The 21,243-nt window shown below is 33.8% G+C and overlaps 1 protein-coding gene across 1 annotated transcript; it reads left to right on the top strand.

The window, feature by feature from the left end:
* The first annotated feature begins 4,824 nt into the window (after nt 1–4,824).
* On the top strand, nt 4,825–14,212 carry LOC132549026 (retinal homeobox protein Rx1-like). The gene is made up of 3 exons (XM_060212937.1): nt 4,825–4,975; nt 6,329–6,693; nt 13,715–14,212. Exons 1-3 carry the CDS (start codon nt 4,825–4,827, stop codon nt 14,210–14,212), a joined length of 1,014 nt encoding a protein of 337 aa, XP_060068920.1.
* Nucleotides 14,213–21,243: the final 7,031 nt, after the last annotated feature.

Here is a 21,243-nt window from a genome sequence, read left to right on the forward strand (position 1 = left end):
GTTTTATTTCTACATCAAAAAATAAAATTGATTGCGTATGTGACAATTTATAGAATTCCTCCATGGTAAAATGCGAAACTTTAGTTCCCAGCATGATAAAAAGTACCTATCTGTTTTTACTTGTAACACACGGCTCTACATAATCTAACTGTAAATTAATTTTTTAACTTTATTGTAGTATAATACAGTGGTACATACATACGATTAATTCTAATTTGTATTGAGAGGTGCATTTCACTTGTGCGTGAAGTCACCGAAGACAGTTTAATATGATGTAATAACCATCATTTCCTGGTGTTTTCTTAATTGTTGCCGTCACAAAGTCCCTCTAGTGGTTCCAATATAGATATTTTTTACGTAGGAACACGTGTAGAAAATACGAAATAGAAATATTGTTAGACGTCAGAATGAAGAAAACAGGAACATCAATTTTCCAGGTATCATGCACATGAAGCGTAAATATAATCACAATCAAAGTACATTGTATTCACCGGACCACTCCATTCGAACAGTCAGGCTGTGAAATTTGTGATCAATGACAGAACTTTACGGTGAAACATCATATTGTGTGATCGATAGCAGAAATAGTATACAAACATGAATATTGGAAAAAATCCATTCTGAATTTAATCTATATTTAAAATGAAAAGACTCATAAACCAGAGGCGTAGCTAGCCCAGCAGTAATGTGTAAGCCCAGGCGAGGGGTCATGAATTTCATGATTTCAAAGATGTTTTGAATCGTATTCTAAGACAGTTTTTTAAAACTTATTTAGCAACAAACTTCAACCCCTGATATTTAGTTTCAACCTAAGTTTTGTAATTTTGTCCGACATACTCTATGCACGGATTTTTTTTATGTGTAAGCCCGGGCTTTTTCTTTCTATGGAAGCTACGCCCCTGTAAACTTTAATTTCTGGTCGTGCAAAACGTCGAACCCCTATGTTCGGAAGTAAGCACTCTTCTACCCATCCATCTCATGTTGAAATATCTTCTACTGCATTTAATCTTTCGCGTTTGCATCTTGTCGGTGTTGAATTTGCTAATCTAAATGAGAAAAGCAAAAAAAAGAAAATATCCATTTTCATATTTGTAAGGAAAACGAGGTCAGATGGGGACAAAGAAATCAATTTCAGATTGATGAAGCAGAGATAAAAGGACTACAGGAATTTAGTTACGGATTTGGAAATGAAAAAAAGGGGTGTTGGGATCCAATTTTGGATTGAAAAATGGCAAAACAGAATGAGGCTGCATTATTCAATTAATAAGGTGGAAACTATTGCAGGATCCAACATTATATTGAAAAGGAAGAAAAACAATATATTATCTATCATTAGAATGAAAAAGTGAAAACGGAATGTAGGATCTAACATCAAAAAGGGGAAAACGGAATGTAGGATCTAACATCAAAAAGGGGAAAACAGAATGTAGGATCTAACATCAAAAAGGGGAAAACAGAATGTAGGATCTAACATCAAAAAGGGGAAAACAGAATGTAGGATCTAACATCAAAAAGGGGAAAACGGAATGTAGGATCTAACATCAAAAAGGGGAAAACGGAATGTATGATCTAACATCAAAAAGGGGAAAACAGAATGTAGGATCTAACATCAAAAAGGGGAAAACGGAATGTAGGATCTAACATCAAAAAGGGGAAAACGGAATGTAGGATCTAACATTAGATTGAAAAATGGAAAACGGAATGTAGGATCTAACATTAGATTGAAAAATGGAAAACGGAATGTAGGATCTAACATTAGATTGAAAAATGGAAAACGGAATGTAGGATCTAACATTAGATTGAAAAATGGAAAACGGAATGTAGGATCTAACATTAGATTGAAAAATGGAAAACGGAATGTAGGATCTAACATCAAAAAGGGGAAAACGGAATGTAGGATCTAACATCAAAAAAGGGAAAACGGAATGTATGATCTATCATTAGATGAAAGGTAGGGATAGCAAACGTAGCACTGAAGGTATAATTTAATGTTAGATTGAAAAAGTATGTGAAAAACGTGATCTCTGTTGTCGAAATTCAGATCGGGATAAGATAAAGGCGGTAGGATTGGATTACAGAGTATACTGTATCGATTAGCTGTAGATGGTCGTTAGAAGATACATTATATACTTAAAAACATTCATCAACAAGAAGCGTGTCCAAAAAAATTATTGTTGTTTACCCTATATACTTCAGAATGTTTATAGATACCAAACATGTCAGGATATAAAATATATTTCACGCTATAATCTTATAATCTAACGGATCTTTTTATTCAATTAATGACATTTCCTTGTGTTCATGTGTTACAGAATTCGACACGATTATTTCAAGATTAAGGGCCAGTCTATATCTGTGTTATTTTGTTCAATAGCACATAGACAAATCCAATTAATACAAAACTGAATGTAACAGAGTCATTACACGTCCGTAGTGACACTAACAAACGATCTAAAAATCAATTTTATTGATTAAAACTTGAATTAACATTATTAGTTAAGCAGGTGACTACATATTTAGTTTTGACACTAACGACCCATAGACACGTGCTGCAATGATAGATTTTCAATAAAGTGTTAATAAATAGAGATAACTTGGAATATGATTTCATAAATCCGTAAATTCTCAATATAAGGTGTGTGACACTAACGAATAGGATCTATCCATAAAACTAAGTGTGAATATTTTAATTCTTACCTGTGCTGATTGCAATATTTACCTGAAAAAGATAAGTTATTCGTCGCAACAGGTATGTGTGCGTGACACTAACGAACGTTTTACGGACTTCGGACACCTGCAGTGACCATTCATGGCACATTGACGCGCGCAAACTGACCAATGGTCTATAATAAGTAAACAATGAGCTATAATTTGGACTAAAGACGAACAATTTTTAAGATAATCCAGGTGATAGGTGTTTCTAAGTCCCTGACACCTACAAATGACACCTGTTTGTTTACCTGTAACACGTACATGTTTACCTGATCAGATCCGTCCTTGTCTAAACATTTAATAAAAAAGATAAAGTAATACGCTCAATTCCTCGAAACAACAACAATTGCCTTTGAGAAGCGTAATACTATCCTATCAATTTAGAATTTGGTCTGCCAAAGTTACTATATCCATGAATGGAATAATCATTACGTTATGAAGAAGTTATGTACATCTTCAGTATCAGTGATATTTCAAAGACAGAAAAAATGTACAACGATATCAGTAACACACCTAAATGGGACACCCGTAAATTCAACAACATGCAGAGGAGCTTAAATAAAAATGCAATCAGATTATTTTACAAATACTATGCAATATTTCCTAATTCCCCTCATTTATATGTATTCTTCATTGTTTAAAAATGCCGACAATAAAAAATATACACTGCGTTGAATTAAATAGTACCTCTTGACATCAGCAAGGGACGTCCCAACATCAGCCAGATTTATTGAGGTTACATCTAAGAAAACGGTTGATAGTAAAAATGGGACTTCTACCGCCTTGTGTGCACGACTCACATCTTTTTATACAAAGATTTAATTACACTGCCTAATATATGTTACACCTTTCAAACTAGCGATAAAATATATCTACGCTCAAATCCCTTCAGGTTGTTTTATAAAGATGCCAGTTGGTTTTTTTTTTTTTTTTTTTTTTTTTTGTTTTTTTCTTTTCTTTTTTACCTTAACATCAATCATAAAATATTTTTACTTCAGATTTATTTAACTTCTTGGTCATTCAAATGTTCTGTTTCTCCGTCGGAACTAAATCAAAAAGATCTATTAAATATAAATTCAAAATCAATTTCTTTGTTATGTCTTGTTCGCATATATGAGAAGGGTTATTATTAACAGGGATGTTTAATCAGATTTCACCGTCATCAACTAAAACATTGAATTTTTCCGTCTGTATCTTTATATGCATAACTCACGTCTTAGCTAAGTGAATGAATTTATTATTTTATGTATGTAAGTTATTCCATGTAAAATATTTAGCCAATTATATTCTATCGTCCGAATCAATAAACTGATCATGATATAATTTTCATTGTGGATGTCATTCATTGATTTATTTCTGTCTATTATTATTTTTCTATTCTGTTTCGTTAAGTATAGACTACATGTTATTATATAGCTGGACATTTCCCATCTTAATCTATTTTTAAAAAAAGTAAGTATCAGCTCCATGGTAACCATTTTCCTGTCGCGCTTTACATGGTTAACTGATAATTCACGTCAATTACGGGTATGTTTTTTCTGTGTTGATTTATAAAGTCAGACCAACAAGTACATGATCACAGGCGAGATTTGTGATTTAAACTGACACAAGCTACACAACCATTACTTGTCTATTTGTCAAGACCCCTCCCTAACCGCTAATAAGGCGAGATACACGGTCACTTACCACGCCCACCTACAAATGATCGCCCCATTATTCCTGTGTTGAGCGAGACGGCAGCATTGGTTATTCTATTAGGTGTGTAAGCTGTCCTCTGTTTACATACACCCAACAGCCAATGAAATCACTCCATATTGTAAAGCTGTCGACAGTTTTCAAATAATTGGTTAAATAGAAAAGAAGAAAATATTGTTACAATTCAATAAGATCGCTTTAGTTCTCACTACAAGGAGTCATTTCTGGTGTATCGTTGGAAATCATAACAATAAGACACACTGGGTTATATTCGTGTATTTAAAATATATTTTTATTTAAGTGATAGATTTATTCAAAAGCGAACATCATGCTTGAGGACATTTAAAACTGAACATCCGTAAGATCTGTTAAAGCGCAAAGTAGTATTGTATAGTGATTTTTTTTTCAAACACAGTGATGACTACCATTTCTCGGAACTCCGGCTCTTCACCCTCTCGGATACCTGCCCCTCCCAAAAACAGGAAATCATTCAGCGTGGACAGTATATTGGGCCGGGAAACAGATAGTTCTTCTCCGGAAATCTCTCAACAATTTACTCACATGAATGGTAAGTGTGGAAAAAAGAAAAGGAATGACAAAAAAAAGAAAATGTTTCGAAAAAGATATATCCTTTTCATATGAGAATATAATACACAGAAGCGGTATACTAAGAAAACTATCATATGAAATGTATTTTTTTAAATTTCTAGTCCATAAGTAATTTTCAAATATATATGTTGAAATAAATTAGACACGATAGTGATGTCAATACCATAGGCTCAATTTAAATAATCCAAAATGATTTTCACACAAATGATTGGTTTTGTAAGACATTCTGTTGATAAGTAAAGGAAACATTCACGGACTTTATGACATCTCTGTGCCCTCATTTAATCTGTCTCGTGTATCCCCTGTTTTCATTAAAAATTCCGATATACTAATACAGTTACATGTATTATATATATAAAAAAAAACTATAGTCGTTGAAATGATAAAATAGTGTTGCAAATGAATCGATTTAATCATTTTTATTTTAATCACGATAAGCTTAGTCAAATGCACACAAACTATACCAAAAAACAAGACGAATATTTATGTGAAAAACAGACATCTTGTTTTCCTTTATTTTCATTTCAAGCATATTAAAGTTTTATTGTCTTTTTAGTGTCTATTCTTTTGTATAGTTCCAATTAGAAGGAACAAAAACGTTCTCGTTTTAGTGATACTTTAATTTTCTCCTCCAATCTTGTAAATAATTGCATATTCATACATTTTTTTTTCTATTCAAAAACTGCTCAAACAATCTTTCTCCGCTAACTCTAATAACACATTTTTTTTTAAATTCTCAATACCTTACCTTTGCTCTTTATTTCATTTTTTATCGTTAAAATCTATACTGATGAACCGTGGGCGATAATTGCGAGCTGATAGATTTATCTAAAAAAAAATCCGATGTTATGTCACAGGTAATAAATATAATCATGCAGATTTAGCTGTAAATGTCAATAGGTCACTAGTGTCCGAATTCGTCGTTAATAAAATATATCTTAGTACGTAAAGAAACATACAAATTACACGAGCTAAAATGCTCTCTGGGTGAAATGGTTGAGTTAGTTTGAGAATGACGATATACTTATTCACCGTTAAACAATTTCTATTATTAGCATAATAATTATTATTAGTTTATTTTTCTTCTTATCTTTTTAAGTTTTAAATTTAAAACAACTTATAAAACACACACGAACAACAGCGTATTACAGCGTACCTGAGAAAAGACATTGGTTCCTTTAATTACTTAAGAGTTTGATTTTATAAAAAGAACCCTTTATTGCTAAAATGTAAAACTATGGGGCGATTTTGGAGAGGCATTCCATTATTTTCTGTCTTTGTATTATCTATTTATAACGTTTTGTTCCTCCAGCGTCACCTGTTTGCCGCGGCCCTCAGAGCCCCGTCCCCCGGGATTCTACAACAGATTGCGACAATTCAGAATTGTCGGAAACATTTTCAGAATCCACTACTCCGGAGAAAACAGACCATATACGGGACAGTCACAGCGACACATCTCTAGACACTCCGGATAATGACGTGGACACTTCACTGGACAATTGCGACGACGACTCCGGACTCGGAAACAAGCCACGGAAAATTCGTAGGAGTCGCACCACATTCACCACATATCAGCTTCATCAACTTGAGAGAGCTTTTGAAAAGACGCAGTACCCCGATGTTTTCACAAGAGAAGAGTTGGCAATGAGGTTGGACCTGAGCGAAGCAAGGGTTCAGGTATGTCAAGTGACTTGTATTTTATGCGACTTCAGTAGATTTTTTAACCAAAGATAATTTTGAATGGCGTACAGTCAATTCAATTGATTTTGCTCTCTAATCGCCACCTTTCTGAAATCTTAACCAAAGTGGCGTTATACCTATAGCAAGTCTTTATGATATCATTTTTTAATCCCTAGCGAATCCCTTAGAATCATCAATGACGGGTTTCTCTAAATTAGCTTCACACCCATAGCTAGTTTCTAAAAAAATCTTTACAGCCATAACGAGCCAGTATGAATTAACTTCACTCCCATAGCTAGTTTCGTAAATAATCTTTACTTTTAATCTTCATTTTAGATTACATGTAAAAAAAGCTTTACACTTGTGGCGAGTCATATGCGTCCTCTACAATTAGACTAAACACTGAATTAAACTTAACATCTATTTCGTTTCCTTAAAAAATATTTTCAATGATCAAACCATTCCTTATAAATATGTCTGTCACTCTAACGTGTCTTTCTTACTTAGTTCCACTACTCTAGCTAGTCCAGCATATCCTTACATTCATAACGAGTCCATAAAATTTAACTTTTGCTGCCCTTATCAACATTTAATTTTTTTCAGATAAAAGATTCCTTCTAATTTCATTTAATTTCTTTCCCTAACAAATCTTTACAAATTCGCTCCCATTAAACATAATATGATAACTAAATCGCCTAGTAGCAACCATTCGTTCACTACATCAGAAAAATATGTAGTTACCTTAATTACATATTGCAGTTCTAGTTTAATCTCTGCTTTAAACGCGCTGCGAACACAAGTTGATGTCGACATAATTGTATATATATATATATATATACTCACGTTTCCTATTTTTCGTTAAAATATACACTAATTATTACCTGTTGGTAATGATTTATTTAGCTCACAAATAATTCCTGACGAACATAGCATGATTAACAAACGTTTTACACAACGCATAATGTATACAGAGCATTAAACATACAATAGCGAAAGAAAAGGATCCACCTGTTTGCTCAAAGTCTGTGATGTATTTATGGCGAGTCTTCACGAGGCTTTCAGAAAGAATTTTGCTTTAGATATTATCAGCAGGATTTTCGATGTTCACACATTATCCCATTGTTTGTTCACTTCTGACAGGAAAGTTTTTCCTCGTTATAAACCGCTGGAAAGATTAACACCTAGGCATCGTAGATGACAAAGTCACACTCTTATCCGCCTGACAGAGACCCAGCCTGATAATACAAAGAACACTCTATCGTATGGTGTATATTGTATTCGGGAAAATAAACATTTAAATTATAAGCGTATGGTGTGCAAATTTAAAAACGTAACCATACATTCATGTCAAACACATATATGTACGAAATTGACCACACACTTCGTGCAACAAAGTGACGAAGTCATCACATCAAATTAAGGTAAAGACACGTGTACAAATTTGACAAAGTAACATCACAATCAGGTAAAGACACGAGCACAAATTTGACAAAGTAACATCATATTCAGGTAAAGACACGTGCACAAATTTGACAAAGTAACATCACATTCAGGTAAAGACACGAGCACAAATTTGACAAAGTAACATCATATTCAGGTAAAGACACGAGCACAAATTTGACAAAGTAACATCATATTCAGGTAAAGACACGTGCACAAATTTGACAAAGTAACATTACATTCGGGTAAAGACACGTGTGCAAATTTGACGATATGACTTCTCGTTAAGGTGAAAATGAAGTGAGGAAATTGACAAAGTAACTACATTGGTACGTTAAATTGTGTGTACCAACTCGAAAAAGCAACCAAATCCAAGTAAAAAAGTGTACAAACCGGACAAAGTGGCCATATAACATTAAAAAAATATCAGGTTACAGACTTCGTGCGATAACCACGCATTATCTAAAAGTAAAAAAAGAGCCTACAAACCGTACAAAGTAACCACACATTTAGGTAAAAAATTGGAATATTAACGTGAAAAATTACAAGTAACTACACAGATAAAATTAGGTGCACCAACTAAAAAAAGTAACCATATATCCCACTTAAGACTTATGTCTTAAAGTTTGTCAGTGTTTAAACTGAATGAAAACACAATAACAATACTACTTACAATGATATATTTTCAGAAAGATTCTTACAAGAAACATTAATGTAGACAACAGTATCTAGACAAAACAACAAAATGCCCAGATAAATATCACAATACACTTTCAATTTGACAAATAAAATAATGTTTCTACCTTCTTTAAGATACCATCCTAGATCGACAAAAAATTTGTCTTATCTTCCAATATTCCCAAACTTCCCATCCTCGATTAAATAAAAGCACTTTATTGGCTACTCACTTTTTTTTCTCTAAAACATAACACAGCATCACTATCAGATAAAAACAAAATTGTCATCTTTTATTTTTACAAATATTTTCCTAAATTTTTCAAATTGATTAAATATATGAAGCTAACACTTTTTAATGAGAGTATAAAAAAATAAAACATATACATATCAATAGTGTTAATTCAAACTCAGAATCGAGGAAAAAATTAAACGAAAGGACGAGGTGGTATTTTTTTTTGTTTTTTGTTTTTTTTTTTGAAAACTCATTACATTCATATCTTGACTTATAGTGATATACTTAGACACAAACAATATCCGTTAACATTAATATTATTAACGTCATTTAATAAAACGAAAATTCAAAATACAAATGAAAGAATATGACAGATCAAAAGCATTATACAACCACGTCCATCAACTGTTATTGTGACAGTGTTATAAATATATATATATAATTACCATCATTTCTCAAAGATTATGTTTAAATAAGTCCGCCTTTCGCTCGTGAATATTATGTAGATTTAAAAAAAAAAATTAAACTTGGTCTGAACACAATGAATTCTTTGGAAAATTTGAGCACTTTATTGTTGGTCGCCTTTACGATAACTTGGGGTACTTTCGTAGGGGGAGGTTTGAGAAGTGGGAAAAAAACCCAACTCTACTCTCAATGACATATTCTATTATACTAGGGTCGATTTGGGCTTGGACAGGAATTCTAGATAGGAACTAGATGTATGTCAAGCAAATATATTACAGCTTGATTATAAACAAGGTGGAATCCGAGACAAATCACGGGGCAAAAAATGAGACTCCAAACGAAAAGGAAGCATTTCATTAACCTAAAAACCATTAATTTCACAGAAAAAAATTGTTAATGAGGGGGTTAGGGTTGGGGCAAAAGTCACTCAGAAAATGTTTTAAAATTTCGTTTACCATGAGGAAGAAGAGAATAATAATGATAAGAAACGGAAGGTGACGGGAATAACAGATTCATAAACAATATGTTAGCAACATACAATTTATAGCTAAAGTACAAAACATTAGACATAGGACCTTATAGGTAAACATGACGTACAATGAAACACTATAATTCTAGATTATATACTCTAAATGATAAAGTTACAAAGACTTGTCTGATTGAGCAGGTGTAAACAACGCCACCCATATTTTTGTAATTAATACTATATCATCATTGCACAAGAAACGCCATTGTGACAGCATTACTGTAATACAATACACAAAGGGCAGTCTTATTCATAAAGTAGTCGACACAGTAAAGACAAGATTATTCATCGAACAAGAATGTTACAAAAATTAACAAACAAGATGGAGGCTGTTTTGAAGTTATACAGACTGACCAGTGTCCAGTCATGGTATCAGATACAAACACGGTCCACCTGTGCTCTTTCCCACACATATTACACACCATCAATGCAGTAATTACACAGATGAGTTTAATACGTTCTTTTGTTATTATCGAGTGCTACAAAATTGGCGGAACGGAATTAAAGATATCATAGAGCTAAGGCGAGACTCTCGCACTAGGAGGGACCTCGGAACAAGTCCACAGATCATGTGACAATGATGAACATTGAGTCCCCCGCCGTCTCAGTACAGGAGGCAAACAGCTTAACAGGAATTACTGCGGACTAACTTGTAAATTAAGAGGATGGAATGTTTTACAAGCTGTGTAGAAGTACTCTGATAATCGCTTTATGTGAACAGAATTAAATTTTGTAAAGTTCTCAGCTTGACAGTAATCATGGGATAAGTAAAACCACAGTAATGGATTTCTTCCAGAAAAAAGTAAGATTTGTACTCTAAGTATGGAAAGTTCACTCCCTTACATTAACATCATAACATTAAAAGTCAACTAATTTAACCAAACCTATTGTCACCAAGCTATATAAATATTAACACTTCTGTGCAATAAATCGGTTATTAGAAATTTCACATCACGATGTCATAAAGTATTCATTGTAATATTACAATCGATACTATATTCAAACACTGTTTTTTTTTTAATTACATTATTTGTGCTGGTGACGACTATTGTCCTTATTAGGCTTTGTACTCTGTATGCGACACCTGTTTTAAACGAAATTGCTCTTAACCACCTTTATGTAGGCGATAATCACGATATAACTGTGGGAAACGGTGTTAATGTGCGATTCACATACATGTAATATCTTCTTCATTACGGTCAAATAAATTAATGCTTGATTATGTAAAACAACTCCGAACGAACACTATACAGTGTGTGACAGTTATTGGAGAAGTTAGACGGACGTTAATCCTTAAGTGTGAAATGATGGTAGACTATATCGTTAGTTTTACCTGCGCCATTCAATATACCTGTTATTGATCATCGGCCTTAATTTGACCGATCACTACTTGTAATAGGAAACTTGGCTCCAAATTATCATTCATAGATCTAATCTGTGATAGAGAATAGGATTTACACATTACATAAGCACGTTTTGCAATGTATTAGGTTAAGAGGTCACCTTCGTGAAAATGGTTCGAATCTCCAAGACTTACTTTCAGTTGTTCACTCTTAGTAAGCATTAATTTGAATGGATGGCCGATACTTACAGAGAATGAGATAAATAGTGATTATATGTGTGCATCACTGATTTGGTTACAATGATGTGGTGAGGATGTGGTGAAATGGGAGATAACCCGCGAAGGATTTTTTATGGCGGTTATTAAATTTTGATAAATGTTAATGATAACGAGAGGCATCCTCAAAAACTTCAATTCTATTGCGCTATCGGTTTAAAAATATTTGTATTAACCTTATCAACTATCTCAAGAATGTTATTTTAAAAAAAGAATGAAATTAATGTTCAGATAAACGAACAATATGTAATTGATAACTTAAATGAAAGTAGCATTTTTATGCAATGCAAATTATATATACATTTAGCTGTGATTGATAAAATAAATGCAGAATGTGTATTTAAGTGAAACACGGGTTTTTGAATATTCCGTAAATGTACGATAATAACCGTGTAAGAGATTAAGTCGGATAATCACAACATATGATGATGTAATCAAAGGTTGTAGATAAAGTTTCACGGGTCCTAGCTTATATACAGTTATCATTGCATATCTACTCTTTGTACAAATGTAGACCTTAGCGATCTGGCACATGCTGTTCAAGGGCTGTTTAGAAACAATTACTGGAGAGCGAAATGTTTTAAATATGAATCAAACAAATTTAGGAACATTTTTCATCATTTCAGCGCTGTAGATTTGTTGAGACATTAAAGGCAATTATCAAGTTAAAATTATGTAATAGAGAGAACATGGAAAAAATCATATGAAAATTAATCTTCTTGTCAAGGTTAATTGATTTTCACTTGCCATCCTTCCAGAAAACGCCAGTGTATGCATGAAAAGTGCAAAGTGCGTTATGAAAATTCTCCAAAATAATACATAGTATATAATTATGTAATTAAAATTACAAAGTTAATTAGAGTATTTATGAGAGAGAAAAAAATCACAGCAACCGCAGTAACACTGAACAGATAATGTCGTAAAATGTAACAAGTGTAAATTGGAGTAATATTCAGCCCGTTTATATCTGTGTACAGTTTATTTAATTCTTGAAATATTGTCAGGTCATTACTAATAGCCATGTTACGAAAGAGGAATCAAGTCCACATATAACTGTAAATTACTTTAAAAAAAGAATTAAATAAGAAAAAACAATACATAAAAATGTTCAGGGAATAAAAGAAAGTTTTAGTATACAAATATTATTTGCGACAGATATATTTGGCAGGCAATGTTGATGTCATGTTGTTATTTATAAGGTATATTGACCAATTCCTTTGGTTTCTTGATCATCGCTGCTTTAATTGACGACACCATGCTTGTACAGCAACCCAGTGATTCCTTATATCATGTCGTGTGTTCGAGATTCTTAACAGATAATTGATTATGCCGCGAGACTGAAATTGGTTGCGAGTTGAAACAAAAACTAATTTCCTGTAGAAATCAGAAGCTGAAGATATTAACGTGACATTGGCTAACCCCTCTTAGTAAGTCGAATGAGATAAACGGTAAATATAAGATCTACCTAAGAATAGCATAGCCCTAGAAGCATGGTTTGATGCATCGTTTGACAGGAAATTAATCAAATTTGGAAGATACTTCAACTGTACAAGCAATTTTGCAGTTAACCTTTTTTGCCTGTGGCACCCAATAAAGAGATTCATAAACAAATGAGTCTGCTAATTACAATGAAATTGGGCAATCAGGCGCATGATATTGATGTTTAGATAGCGAACAGTGCCAAGGGCCAACGGGTCCAGTGTTTGACGCGGCTGCTGCTGCTGGTGTTCTCTGACAGACTTCCACAGCGTCACTAATTCAGTCACACTCTCACGATATTTAATCTTGAATGGGCGATGTAAAACGGATTCAAAATTTACATCAAAAAGGTTTTACTTAATTCGCTTCAAAACATAGATTTTTCTGTTTTATGGGAAATTTTGTCTCCAAAAGTGTCTCTATTTGGTCACCATGTCGTTAATATTACTTTCGACAAGTAGGTATCTAATTAGCAAAACAACCAATAGGAGACGTTACCCAATCCATTAAGAAATGCAACGTTTTATTTCGTATGAAGTGTAACTGTTTTATCAAATGAATTTACGTTCTGTATTTTCAGGTATGGTTCCAGAACCGGAGAGCAAAATGGAGAAAAAGGGAAAAGGCTCTTGGTCGCGAGAGTCCAAACTTCCTTCAAGGAGATTCAGGTCCTTCTCTTGCAGACCTTCCTCATATCCCGGCTGGGAGTGGCTATCCTTCACCGTCTGATCCATACTGGTCGACGCGACTGACACATCTGACAGGGGTAAACCCTATGATGGCTTTTCATCAAAACAATATCAGCAGTATGGCGGCAGCTCATTATATGCAAGGCAAAATGCCGTTCGGTGGACTTCTAGCTAACTATGTTGTGAACACGAATTCATTCGGAATTCCAGGAATCTTACTGGGTGGAGGAATGCCGGGGGTACCGTCATCATCATTGTTATCCCCTACATCTTCACGGTACAACATGGACCCTGAATCTCTTGACCTACGGAGGTCAAGCATAGACAAACTTCGTTTAAAGGCAAAAGAACACTCGGCTTCTACAGAAGCAGGTGATCTTTCTCCGTAATAGATTTTATGACAATCGTTTTATTGGTTATAAATGCCTTAGAAATGCTTTAAAGGTCCAAAGTGAATTGTGCTTGTATAATTACTTACGGCGTATCGATATTCAATGTCAAGTTAATATTGAGAAAGTTGTGATATGATTCAAGTTAAGTATTGCAAGAATGAGTCTTCCGGTACATCAGTTTGATATCATAATGAAAAGTTATAAATATGGATACTTCACGCTGTAAATGACAGAATTACGCATCTGAATGAGAATGAGGTGATGCTTTAAGTTTTCACGGTACAAACAGCAGGGTTACCGTATATCTAAATTCTGATGTGACATGCTTAGTACATGGTTTCCACATTATCTAGTCATTTGTTAAAATTGTTTTCTTATCTATATATATATATATCATAAACATGAATATATGTGCTCTCTCATTTCATTATGAGCGATATGATTTTTTTTCGAAATCTCACATACGATATACCTAGTTCTTATGTGCCACATACTTAGCAAGCGAGGTCATTTTAATATCAAAATTGTAAATCAAAATTAAAAGTAAATTTGATTTAAATGAATCAAAAGAATCTTTATTACTCTATTCTCGGCGCCAATACGGTCAAATAATGACTTTGACGTATCATTTATAATTTAATCATTTTTATTGTCAAATCTAGACATGGGATTAGGTACAAATTATACTACTTATCATCGCCATCTCCCGTAATCAAAGTCTCACAGGTTTACGTAATACACATGTCTACAGAATACAGTGTGTCTCGCCAATAGACCCGATAAGAAAAGCCATCACATCACAATCAGATCAAATATTTGTTTTTTTAATTGTTGAATTATATACAGATTCGTTATGTATTGATGGTGTTAAGTGTCTGTAATAAAGGATAGATGTTGTAAAACTGAGTCTTTTGTATTTAGAATACTTATAGAATAACCGATCTGTAAACACATTTAAAGATGTTTCAATCCTAAAAAATGTTCGGTTTTAATGCTATGTATGCGCGTCATTGCCAGCTTTGGGACGGCTAAATTGAAATGATATAGAAAAAATTAAATATCAAATTGAAAAAAAGACTGAAAGGTATGTAGATATTTAAAAACTGTAAACTCATAGTCGTAATAGGAAAATTTATAACTAGTCTCTGTTTCAGAGCTACATTGGAAAAGAGGAGAAAATACCCATGTAAGACATATTAGACGGCTGCGACATTCTTCTATAAAAACTGAAATTCTTTTTGAAATCCGTTTGATAATTCAGAAAGTCATTACAGCAAAATATGACTTATAAAAAGTAAGCATACCAGAATTATCTGACTTAGCGCTGAAATATCAAACCAAACAGAGTAAAAACAAAGAGATGAAACTCTAAAGTTGACACAATACAAAACAAAGGAGTTAATATCAAACCTGAGACAAAAGAGAACAAAGAAATGGAATATAGGGCATGATAAAATACAGAACAAAGGAATGATTATAAATCCGGACACAATAGAGGACAAAAGAATTCATAATTAATCAAACCTATTCGAAATTAATGACAAATAGAAGACATATAGCATGTAGTTGACAGATGACATATGAAAAAAGATGACATATAGATGACATAAGACATGCATAGGAGTGATGACATATAGAGTACAGATGACATATAAAGGCCAAATGATATATATATGACTCGACAAATAGAGGAAAGATGACCAATAGAGATGTGGGATAAAGGGGATAGATGGTATTTGAATGAGACATGACAAGCGTGATATATAGAGGGCATATGCTACAAAGAATAGATATGACATATAGAAGACAGCTGACAAAAAGAGGGTATACATATATAGACATATAGAGAACAGATCCCATATAGAAAAAATAGAGGAGAAATGACAAAAGGGGACAGGTGACAAAAGAGGACAAATGACGTTTAGAGAACAGATTGTATATAGAAGGCAAATTACAAATTAAGGAGACACGACAAATATATGTCAGGTGACATAAAGATGACAGAAGGTATAAAATGACATATAAATAACAGATTGTACATAGAAGACATATGACAAATAGAGGAGAGATGACAAAATGAGGACAAGTGACAAAAGGGGGACAAATGACCTATAGAGAACAAATTGTTTATAAAAGGCAAATGACAAGTAGAGGATGGATGACATACAGATGTCAGGTGACATAAAGAGAACAGATGATATACTGACGACAAATGACATATAGATAACAGATTGTACATAAAAGGCATATGACATGTAGAGAAGAGATGACAAAATGAGGACAGATAACATAAAGAGGACAAATGACATAAAGACAACAAATTGTATATAGAAGGCATATGACAAATAGAGGAGAGATGACATATAGATGTCAGGTGACATAAAGAGGATAAGTGGTATAATGACGACAAATGATATATAAATAACTTATTGTACATAGAAGACACATGACATGTAGAGGAGAGATGACATATAGATGACATTTTGCATGAAGAAGATGGATGATAAAAATAGTGGTCAGTTGAAAAACATTTCCGATGTAAAATTCGTTAGTTAATGAATGATGACCTTTAGGGAAGGAAATGTAGGATGAAATGACAATAATTACACTACCAACATCTACTCATACTGAGATCAGCTTACGAATAATCATATCAAGACCGAAATAGTTTTAAATTTGATTTGATAGAATGACGTGTAACACACGGCGCTGGCTTCAATCTTAAATGTTTTCGGACGGAGTTGGCTGTTATGGATTGATGTGGTGATTTCGTAAGCGATAATCCTGCTCCTTTCAGGAGTTTTATCCGTCAGAAAGCTCGATTCATATATGACGTTGAACGATGTTAACTTGCCGTATACTGCATGCCATATTTTAAGTTATACGAATACTGGCACGGTTTAAGACATACATTTATTTGAAGTTCTGCTAAATAATCAGATATATGAAATTTACTGAATTATGGAGCTAGTGAGTAAACCCATCAAGTTTTGACATTTCTTTCGATCACTTGTATTTTCCTCAGTCGACTCCTAATTTTAGGTCCCTAGCATCACTGACGTGTCCTAGAAAGACGAAGCAATGTAATTTGACCTCTTGAAAGAAATGGTAACACAGTGTAGACGAAAACTCAAGAAGAACTTTGGGAAAAGTCAAAGGGAAGCTCTAAATAATGCATTTGAGGTCATTTCTAAGTTAGCACTATGCTGCTCTGATAGAATTAAACTGGTTGATATACAACAAGGTGTAATCTCCTGAGATAGCCACTTAACACACTGTCTGTTTTTCAAAATATGTCAAAGACAATGCAACAAAAGTTTACATTGGTCAATCCAAGTAAGTAATGTCATTTTCTAAAATGAGAGCTAGGAATACAACAACGAAACCAACTTGCATATCAAAGAGCATCAAAAACTTCAAGTTTCATATCAGACAAAGATATAAAGAGACAAAACAAAGAGATCAAAATTACGAGCGTAAAGCTTCCCCACAATTTTTTATCTAATTGCATTTTTTAAACCCTGTATTACGAATTCGTCCGTCAGTTTACGACTTCTTGCACGAAAATCGTGATAATGGAAACATAGCATTGAAACAACTGCAACATGTAAATACGAAAGCCTGGGTATGCAGGAACGTTCCTATCCAGAAATCAAAATTTAACAATAGGGGAATTGAAATCGTCACGTTAAACATAAATCATAAAGCTGGCCATGATGGTTTCGTTGTAGGCAAAGATCGAGATGGGCGGCTGATGTAGAAGAATCTGTCGTGTCTTTGCTTTCCAGTTCTGGTGGGTATGTACGAGTGACGTGGTTGATCTTGTTATTTAAAGACAGTACGTCACCAATATATCTGAAAGTTAAATTAAACGACTTTGCAAGGTCTTTGTGACCTGCTTTGTTAAGCTATTTCGCCTCGTATGAAAGTAAAAACAAGTCAACCAATAGCGGGGCACAGTTGGTTCCCGTAGGTATGCCAGCAGTCTGTTTGAAGATCTTACCACCAAACTCGACGAAGATATTGTCAAGCAGAAACTCGATCGTTTTTATGATTTCCTCCTCCGTATATTACTTCTTTGATTTGGACGCACTTGTTTTTAAAAAGAAATATGCTTATTCCCTCTGGATAATTTCAGTTCAGCAAAGTGTCAAAGATTTCTGAAAATTGTTCAGGATCAAAAATGTAGTATATAAATCTAGAATGTCTTTTATGACTTGGATCCATTTGATACAGAGCCAGTTAACTCTTTTTCCGAAGATGTCAACATGTAGCAGTATTAGACTTCAGAAGATTGCAAAAGATTATCAAATCAAACGGGAAACACTGTGTACGGCTTATTCATTCTCGCCAACATGACAATCGTTGCAAATTGGTTGGGACGAGGACCTGGGTTTTCTTTTTTGATTGTTCAACTACAGAGAAAATGTATCGGATTCCATCTATGAGTGACCCGATTCAAACGTTTTTTATTCATATTTTCAAGGTGAGGATTACAACCATTCCACCTTGTGTTTCATCCCACAGATGGCACGTTCTACTTTGATCTGATAAAGAATAGAACGACACATTGTAACAATTTCCGTTAATAATATAGCTCACCACCAACATAAAAAGGTTAGACAAGACTGCCTCCGAGTCATAAGTAGAAACATGAAAGGTCTCATAAAGTTTTGTTCTTCTCTTATCCTGCTGAATTTCCTCTCTCGTCTATTCCTTCATCTCTTGGTGCACGGGCTTTCATGTCGTCATCTACATTGCCATTAAATTTTCTTGATCATAAAAGCAGATATAGAGCATTGATATCGTTTCGGTTTTGAAATGATAGGTTGTAGTTTTTCGGTACTTACTCTTTTACTGAGGCCCGCACTAAGATAAGATTTGTTTTGCCTTTGCTCGGGAGTAGCGGAACTCTGTAATTAGAAATGGCCGTTTATGTCCATATATCATGAAGAAGCTCCACCCCCGACCCCCCACCCCCTTATCGTTAAACTGACACCAAACTGCTAAAGGATTTCACTGATGCCAACGTGTCGTTAATCGTCGTGTTCGTGCCATTGAACTTATTAACGACTAGATCACCCATTCATGAACCAGAAAATAATACATAAGTGTATAGATTTGATTTTATAACAAATCACGACACATAACAGCTGGCGAGTCATTAAATGGGGTCATTGACAGCAAATTCGAGCCATTTTTAGTCTCTTAATTTTCAATCATGAGTGAACCTGTCACGTTCCAAACGAAAATGTATAAAAAATATAAAATAACATATGCTTTTCCTAATAAATCCATTATTTATTTGTTGTTTATTATTTGTGGTCATTGTAAAATATCTGGATATTCTACGATGTTGTAGTACTTTTGTTTACATCATTGAAAGACAGCGATCCAAATAAAAATGAAAAAATATCGACGAAACCTGAACTTTGTGTACAAACAACGGAAAATTAAATAAGATGTACATGTCACATGTTCCTGTATTTTTAAATGCCTTGTACAAATGGAAAATAAAAAACATGAGAGAGAGAGAGAGAGAGAGAGAGAGAGAGAGAGAGAGAGAGAGAGAGAGAGAGAGAGTTTTATTTGTGAAATTAATTTATGAAATTAAGTACTTCTCAATTAATATTGTTGTCATGTTCATTTGATAAGATTTAAGAAAATCAGATCAGTACTGTAGCAAAAATGACGTCTTCTATTGTCAATTACTTACCATCATAATGAAACCACACAGGTCATAAATTAAAAAAAATCTGATTTCCCAGATTTAGTTACGTTTGTTTCAACAATGATTAGCTTGATAACCGACATGGGGCTCTTGTTGGAAATGTTTACAGAACATTAACTTGCGGTCTCCAAATGTGTTCAGTTTCAGAACCTGTTCGGTGGGAAATGGCGGAAATATGTTTTTGGCGTAATTTAAATGATTTCGATATTGTACCTGTGTGTGTGTAATTCATATTGTAGTCTTTAAAAACGATGATCAGTGAAGCGTAACTTGTACTTTTACTTTTATTATGGCTGATAATGTAGATGAGCACGAGGCAAGGGATTCCCGATGATGCATCAAAGAATCTCCCCTTTTTCTGATAGAGCTGCTGTGATATTTACATCATTAATTTATTATGTAATCTGGTTGATAAAACGTATATTGAATTGTGCAAATATGCGGCAAATAACGAGTCCCTTGAACGTTAGGACTTTTTTAGCGTCTATACAAAATAATCAGACTGGTTCATCAGGATGGAAAATCAGTTGATCTAACCTCTCGCTGTTGCATTAACAATGAATTTGCAAATAACGTTATGATAACAACAAAAAATATCTTAACGTTACTTATATCGTTATTTAATATCCAAATACATGAATCGAAGGCAAAATATTAATAAACGATTGAAAAGTACAAGGAGAATAAGGCCAGGTGTGCTGGAAGGCAAGTGCCTTCTCCTTAATCGGGAAGACCCTCTACGCCACGTTCTGATATGAAAACAAGGTTAAGACAATGGAATTATCAATCATATCAAGAGGGATCAAACGCATCCAATTTCATATCTCACGATTAACAAGAATATTTCCAAACAAAAGTTATATCCTGGTGGTTACCATAAAAAAACTCACAGTCTTACTTGCTTCATCTTTCGAAACTCTGAGTTGTACGACTGTACAAGACAGCACTTTAAAATTCAAAATTTAGAGTGAGATAACGAAGAGATGTACCATAAATCAAACTGCACCTTCATCTGTTTCGTCTGTCTAGGACTCGTCAGTGATGTTAAGGGCCTATTTTGAAGTTCATGAAGCAACTGAGAAAATCCAAAGTTATCGAAACAAAAGTCAAAATCTAGATGATGAAGTACATTAGCCCTATACGTCAATACATCCAATAACCATCATACATCTTATTATCTTAGAAAAAAGTCAAGTATATGTGTTTATTCTGGACAATGCAACTATTAGAATGAGTAAAAACGTGGCATGGATGTCACAGCAAACATCGAGGACAAAAAGTTCACCGGAAGTGTTAA

This window comes from Ylistrum balloti, unplaced genomic scaffold, assembly GCF_031769215.1.
Source record: "Ylistrum balloti isolate Yb309-2 unplaced genomic scaffold, AGI_CSIRO_Ybal_v1 Utg370038, whole genome shotgun sequence".
Taxonomy (NCBI): domain Eukaryota; kingdom Metazoa; phylum Mollusca; class Bivalvia; order Pectinida; family Pectinidae; genus Ylistrum; species Ylistrum balloti.

Coding starts and splice junctions, on each gene's coding strand:
- LOC132549026 (XM_060212937.1), top strand. CDS start 4,825: ATGACTACCATTTCTCGGAACTCCGGCTCTTCACCCTCTCGGATACCT. Junction 4,976..6,328: donor ACAATTTACTCACATGAATG/GTAAGTGTGGAA, acceptor TTGTTCCTCCAG/CGTCACCTGTTTGCCGCGGC. Junction 6,694..13,714: donor TGAGCGAAGCAAGGGTTCAG/GTATGTCAAGTG, acceptor CTGTATTTTCAG/GTATGGTTCCAGAACCGGAG.